Below are 7,567 nucleotides of genomic sequence, written 5' to 3'. Positions count from 1 at the left end.
ATTTCACAAAATTCAAATATTATTGATAGTAAACACAATTAGTAACCAATACTGTGTCAGAAAGAAAAGTTTTTAAGAGAAATTACCGATAGTGAAGATTTTAAGTGATAAGGAACAGTAACATATAATCCAAGTATACGTCTATTTTTATCTTGAATAATTTGTTTTCTTTGTGTTTCTCTGATTTATCAGAGTTAATTTACAACAAAAGCAAATTCTACACCAATAAGTGAACTAGCTTTTAAATAGGGAGAACATACCAAGTGTTGCAATAAAGAGAAAACATTCTGCAGAGAAGAGCAAAAGTAACTAATAATAGCAATAATCATGATGATGTTAAAGAATGCTAATAAGCTTTGATAAAAGATCTTGTGAAGCTGAGGTAGTCTAATAACAGCACAGTAACCAGAACAGAGTGCATGGAAGGTGGATTGTGCAAATTACATTTTAAGTGGTGAGAATAACCTGGCATAGGAAACAAGGAAGAGAGATGTGAAAGGACAGATTGCATGTAATCAATAAAGAAGTCTTGGCAAAGGCATTTTTGCCTTGCAGAATCGCACTAACATATGTCTTCTTTTTGCTATCTTCATGTTTCTCTGATTGATCAGATGACTTGAACCCAAAGCAGGGAAATCACTTTTTTGCATGAGCATCATTTGGTCACCAGCAGGCATCTTTCATTGGCTTCATATGGCAGAGACTGAAGAATATGTTTGCAGGACCGCTGCGGGGCCTCGCCTGAGGCTTGCCCCATCTGCAGCGCCTGGGCACGCCCTGGCCCCGAGCGTCCAGCGGCGTCCCCGCCCCGAGCATCCTCCTCGGACCCCACGGGTCGCCCAGGGGGAACGCCCTGGGCTCCGCCCGTCCTGGGCTCCGCCCTTCACTGCGCTTGGCCCCCAACGCGCTCATCCCTCTTGCCCCCTGCCACTCATCCCCCCCGCCCCGCCCCACTCTTCCCCACCCGCCCCCGCCCCACTCTTCCCCCCCGCCCCCCCCCCCCCCGCGCGGCGCCCCGCTACCCCCAGTGCGCAGGCCCGGCCGCCTCAGCGCGCACGTCCTGGGCTCCGGAGCGCTTCCGGCCTCCAGCCGCCCACCTGATCCTGTTAGCCTCTGCCCTGCCCCTACTGCCGCTGGCTGCTGGGCTTGGACTTCTTGCGGCCCGGCAGTGAGTTTCCTGCGTGAGCAGCGGCGGCGGATTTCTCCCGCGCCGGGGCGGGCAAAGTTCCGCGTCCCCCCTTTGCCTTGACCTTTGCGGGCTCGCCGGCGGGTGCGGGCGGCGATCGTCTGCGCTGAGCGGAGGGACGCCGGGCCATAGGAGGGAGGGCTCCGCGTCAATTTTTTTTTTTTTTTTTTTTTTTTTTTTGCGGCGCGGCCAGAGCCTGTGGCGCGCGGGTGGCGACCGCGGGGACCCCGGCGTGGCAGAGCCATAGATGGCCTGACTTGGGGCCTTGGACTCCGCAAAAAGCGGCGGTCGCGGTCGCAGCGAGACCAGGAGAGGCGCTCCCGGGCGGTCTGGGGACGGCGCGGCGGGTGGCGGCGGTTCTGGCCGGACCTGGGCGCCCTCGCTCGCCTGGTCTTCTGGCTGCGACAAGGAAGACAATGGGAAGCCCCTGTCCTCCGCCTGGTCCCGGCCTAGACCCCTGCGGAGGAAGTGGCTCGAGTCCACCTTGGCCGAAAAGGACATCGTCCATGGGTTTGCCAGGACCAGCTTTGACCCTTTTGAAGCGCTGGAGGTAAGCGCCCCCTCCCCATCTGCCTTTTTGCCCGGCCCAGTTGGCGGCGCCAGGCTCCCTGCAGTCCTCCCCCAGCAGGCCTTCCCCCCCCCCCCCCCCCCCCCGCAGGCCTCCCTCCCCCCCCCCCCCGCAGGCCTCCCTCCCCCCCCCCCCCCGCAGGCCTCCCTCCCCCCCCCCCCCGCAGGCCTCCCCCCCCCCCCCGCAGGCCTCCCCCCCCCCCCCCCGCAGGTCTCCCCGCCCCCCCCCCCTGCAGGCCTCCCCTGGCCCTGTCTGTTGGTCTGTCTGGCCCGCTGAAAACATTTTCCTTGTGTGTCTATACCATGTTTTGTTTACCCATTCATTCTTTATTTTACATGTGAGGTGCTTCTGCCTCTTGGCTATTGTATATGTAGTGTTGCTATGAACATGGATGTGCAAGTCTCTTTGCAATCCTCTTTTCTGTTTTCTGTGTGTGTGTATGTACAGACGTAGATATTGATATATGTATATGTGTGTATATGTATATATATATATATATATATATATATATACATACACACACACCACACACACACACACAGAAATAAAATTGCTAGATCACATGAAAAGTCTGTTTTTATTTTCAAGGAACTGTTTTCCATAAATAACTAGATTTTAAAGATATGTGTTTAAGGTCATCTTGTTGGTCTTTGATCTCTGGATTGCTTTGAATTGACCCTGGGTAAGTACTCTCAGTCACCTGCTGTAGCATACCTTGAACTTGAACACACTCCTACCACTGTCCATTGCTCACTGAGGCCCAGACCCAAATAACAGATTCTCAGGATCCATGACTGGCCAGAGATGTAAGTTGAATCTTAGCAGGCTTGAGCTTAAATATTTATTTCTTAATTGTCCAGATCTTTCAGTGCCCCACTTGGAGATCACTGTCATCACTGTGTCTCATCAGTTCTATTGTAATTATACAAGACAGTTTTTTTTTTTAAATCAGACTTTATATTTTAGTTTTATCTTCTCTAAAACCTGCAGAATTTGGTACAATACTCTGTTGGCAATTTTCTAGTGAATGTTTGGTTTATCAGACAAGTGATTGATGGAAAGGTATATGGTAGAATTAGTGTCTTTAATCTTGACCATGGCCCCAGATGGGTGTTTGACCACATCTAAGCTACCAGCCCTCTTCTTGTCATGTCAGTTTATGAGCTGAAAGAAAGAATGAGCATAGGTTAAAGAATTTTCAGCACTTACCTTGTGCTAGGTACTTTGCTAAACACTTACATTAGCTCATTCCACTTTACAGTAGTGCAGTAGAATACATTTCACTTTTGTAGGCAATGAAACGATAGAGAAGGGAGACAGTCTGCTCAGCTCAAAGAGGTAGACTAGGCACAGGATGAATATTTATTGTCCATGAGGCTAGAAAACTCATGTTATAGTTATAGCCAGGAGCTAGGATAGTTTCAACACCACCAGCAATGAACTATAAGCTGTAAGGTTTAGAAGAATGAATGGGAAGATCTTGAGGTGGGGTAATGAGACCCTGTATAAAAGAACCACATTTTAATTAGTAGCAAATGGAGGGAGTGATCAGTGCAAGGTGAACAGTGGAGAAGGTTATATGCTATCGGAAAGTGTTTGAGAGAGATAGTTGCCCTGATTTGGAAGAAGGGGAGTTGAGGGAAAATGAGTTTCAGAGGACGGAATGAGAGGATGAGGTGGCTGGAGGGGCTTGGGTTTTCCAGTCTCCAAGCAGAACAGGGAAATGTGACCTGATGGCTTAGCTGGTGTCAGGGCTCCAGGTAGCAAGATAGCATCCTTCTTCTTAGATTGGGCCCTCAGCATCTCCACCATGGAGCGTGTGGGGCCAAGTTTCAGCACACATGTTGCACATATTCTCTTCCCCCACTATGAGTGAAAGAGAACATGAAGGAGAAATCAACAAATACTCTGAATCTCTTGACATAGAGAGCAAAACATATTGATGGTGTCCCGCAACTCTAGATAATTTCATTGAACTATATGAAGCTTAAAATTGATACATAGGCCTAACCCTGATTAACATTGTTACTGTCATTCTGACTTGACTGGATAAACTGATATGGAATAATCTATTAAATATATCACACTTTAAGAAGGAATGTAAATCATATTTCATCTATAATTAGGTGGGAGACAAAAATCACAAAGAGACGAGTTTAGTGAATATGTCTTGGTGTGTACACAGCATCACTAGAATTTTTTTCCTGTTCCATGGGGAGAAAGAAGTTGATTGCCTTTCAAGAATTGATTGCTATCCAGGAAATGAGAGGCTGAGGGGTGAATTATGTAATGTTCATAGAGTGGGTTTTATTTATGGATTCAATGAGATTAGCTGCGGTCTTCCTAAAGTTAATGGCACTGGAAAAACACCATTTTGTATTTAGCTGGAAATACCTAACTTTCCAAGTTAGAGACCTAATTGCTTCTCAGATTATAATGTGGTTGCATTTGTATCTCCTTCTCCTTTCATGGGAGCTGTCTGCTGCCTTTATCGTTTGTGAATTAATGTTGTAAACCAGAGCTTGTGAGTGAAAAGGATGGTATATTTTGAGTTCTTTGGTGCTCTTGTTTCACAGTCACAGAATAATCTATAGTGAACCTGATTATTGATAATAAATAAGAGACATAAACCAAAGTAAAAAAGATAAATACAGTGTGTTTGGAGGAGTCATTGAACCAAAATGTAGCTAGGAAATAAGATAATTGTAGTTTTTACCTCATATGGTTGTTTTGAAGGGTAAAAACATATGCTAAACCTTTAGAACAACATGTAGAATGTGTTTCAGTGCATTTTATTTGCTTTCATTATTATTAGATACATAGTTGGTATTTGTGGTGAATGGTGAGTGTGGTATGAATGTGAATGTTAAGAGCATAAATAGGCATGTAACTGATATGTTTATGTCTTTTTCCAGATGGTTGGCATAATGAAACAAAAGGTGACATTATGGAATTGTTCTTATTTGGGACTAACATATCAGAGAATGTTTTAAGTTGTGGTTTCATTTTGTTTTGTGAGGTTTTTCTTGACTGTTGGTGGTTTATAGTATTTTTGGTGCTGGAGGTTGAACCTGGGACCTTGCACATGGTAAGGGCGTGATCTACCATTAAGCTATACCCTAGCCCCTTTTTGTTGGTTCTTGGTATATTAGTTTGATTTATTTCAGGTGATGTTCTCATAATGTACCAAAGCATCTTTTTATACTTTTAAAAATATAAATGAGGACCATACCATCATTTGGAAAATGCCTGTAATGATAGGTACTCAGTATATGTGTGGGAGTATTTTTTAATGAGGATTGTTTAGAATTTAATGACTCTGTGACACTGTTCTCAGACTTGAGTTATAGGGCTTCCCAAAAATGAGGTGTGAGTGCTGCAGTAGAATCATCCAGGGTACCTGAGGTGTTTTTTTGAGATGCCAGCCTTTTGCCTCCAGCGTGTTTGGAGCAGGTAGTTGTGTCTTGAGTCACCTGGACTATTGGGCATGGGCTGCATGGTTATACATATTATAGGGTTACCTATGTGGAGTTAGGTGCAGCTGTGGTATTTCACCTAAGTCATAGCTTTTTGTGGAATGCTTCACTACAGAAACTTGGTGCATTTCAGAGATGATGTACTTTATAAACGGAGTCTAGAGAGACCTATGAGAGAATAACAGAAGGCCGACATTTCCCACTCTGGGCCAATTGTTTGTCTCAAGGCTTTGCATAATGACTTTCTTTCTCTCCCCTCCCCACCTCTTCTCGAATGCACTTAGAAGGACTTAATGGCATCATTTATAGTTAGAGAATAAATGTAAAACTGATTTGTTCAAGAACACCAATAAGTTGCAGTTAAAAAAGTAAAGACTCATATAAGGCAGGACAGATTGCTACTTGAGGGACCTAATGGCTAGTTGGTTTTAGAGTAGATCACCAAAGGAACTGTAGCTTTACCTGCTGACCCCTCAGTTCAAGGAGCTGTGTTCACAGTGTTGGAGCACTGTGGAGGAGGGCTCAGATTTTACAGCAGAAAGAACTGTGGATGACTAACCTTGCAGTTGCTCTGGCCTCTGCACCCATGACTCTTGTGCATTTCCCATGAAAATTTCACCCCACCCCGACCCCCATCTTCTAAAGCCTGGGAGATCTTTCTACACATAGCCACAGGCTTTACCTGGTACCTGGACAAGGAAATGATGAGAAAGGGGATTTGGGATTTTTAGGGGAAAATTACTTGGCTTTGAGAAACTTAATGGAAAATATGTATTCAGTGCAGCTAGGTTCCAGGCACACACTGGAATAAAGAATTAAGCATTGTTTCATCTCTCAAGAAGTTGTCTAGTGTGAACCATCTGTGTGCAAATAAATGGTTTCAATTACTGTGAAAACAGCAGCAATGAAAGGGGCCACAAAGGATCGTGGTAGTATAGAATATGCAGTGGAAGTGTTCAGGAGGACGTTGATCAAGGTGGGTTTGAAAGACAATGAGAAGCTTGCCAAATAAACAAGAAGGGAGATTACCAGGGCAAAAGAACAATGAATGGTCTGTCTCTTAAGAAGATTTGGAGCTAAGAACCAAATCCAAAGACTGGGTGTATTTTGCTTCAGTTCCACCTTATACCTGCCTGCCATGTGACCTGATTTCTTTGCTTTTACTAAGGGAAAGAAATGGGAATCCCCAGGTCTCCCTTTTGTATGGCATAGAAAGCTGAAATGTCTAAAATTGTGATCTTTGGCTAAGATTATTTAGTAATCATCTAATCATCAGTGATAGAGTATTGTCCCTCATAAACAAGGCACTGAGTTCCATCCTTGGCAATAGGGGTGGGGTGAGAGAGAATTGTGATTGTGTCTAACTTGGATAATAAAACGTATAGACCCTGAGATAGATGTACACGATTAGTTTAGTGACAGATATAGGGTCAAATAAGACATTCACATTGGTCCGGTTCCATTTCAGTTGCTCTACATTTGAGTCATTACTTTTTTTTGCCCCCCTTGCTGGGTTTATTGCTTCTCATTCATTAAGTCAGTGCTTACTGAGTTGGTTCTAAACAGCTGTGCAGTCTAACAGAAGTACAATTTTTTCCTGTCTGGAGCTTAAAGCCTTAAAACGTGAATTAACTTTGGAAAATATAGGCTTGTATCAATTTATGAAGAGCTAGTCTAAGAAGTTAGGACTTAATAATTTGCACCCCCAACCCAGGGAGAATTCCAATGAGTTCTTTGAATTTATAGCCTGAGGCAAATCCTTTTTTATTCCCGTGTTCCTTGACATTATTTATTACAGGAGGATAATGCCTTAATGTGTTTGAGTAAGTTTTGAAAATGTATACATAAAGGTAGTTTTATAAGCTTTGCATTGTGTGAGAGAGTAGTTTGTAAAATTGTGGACTCAGGGAACAAAAGAGCATGGCTTTGAATTCTATCTCCATTATTTATGAGCTGTGTGATCTTTGGCTATTAAAGAAGGAGTATCTCCTCATATGGAAAATGATAATTTAAATCATTGTCACACAAAAATTACTAAAATGAATAAATGAACAAATTCAAACAAAAGTATACAAGTAGGTTGCCTTATACATAGTATTATCCACAATTGGATTGTCTGGTGAGCCCCTTTAGTGGGTCTGATTTTTCTAATGCCCTAGAACATTGCTGCTGTTTCTGTACATTTGTGCATCAAAATCATTGAGAGGGCATCTTAAAAATATACATCTCTAAGGTTTCTAGTTCTTCAAAGAGTGTTAGCTCCATTCTTTCCTTTAAACTTTTTCCCCTTAAGGTCTTTTTCCTTAAACTAAAAACCTTGAACATGACACAACAAAA

General features: G+C 43.7%; 1 protein-coding gene across 8 annotated transcripts in view; it reads left to right on the top strand.

The window, feature by feature from the left end:
- Positions 1 to 1,044: 1,044 nt before the first annotated feature.
- The window catches only part of LOC144255917 (uncharacterized), a 79,332-nt gene continuing 72,809 nt past the window's right edge, over positions 1,045 to 7,567 (top strand). For all 8 annotated transcript variants that reach the window (XR_013343995.1, XR_013343994.1, XR_013343996.1 and 5 more), the window contains exon 1: positions 1,045 to 1,736. Coding sequence is in view for 3 of the 8 variants with exons in the window: in XM_077801022.1 (XP_077657148.1) it covers positions 1,603 to 1,736 (134 nt within the window). In the remaining 5 variants the exon portion in view is untranslated. The remainder of the gene's footprint in view (positions 1,737 to 7,567) is intronic.

Source organism: Urocitellus parryii, chromosome 7 (genome assembly GCF_045843805.1).
Source record: "Urocitellus parryii isolate mUroPar1 chromosome 7, mUroPar1.hap1, whole genome shotgun sequence".
In the NCBI taxonomy this organism is placed as follows: domain Eukaryota; kingdom Metazoa; phylum Chordata; class Mammalia; order Rodentia; family Sciuridae; genus Urocitellus; species Urocitellus parryii.
Note: the sequence above shows the minus strand (reverse complement) of the source record. Positions and strands in the feature narration are given on the sequence as shown.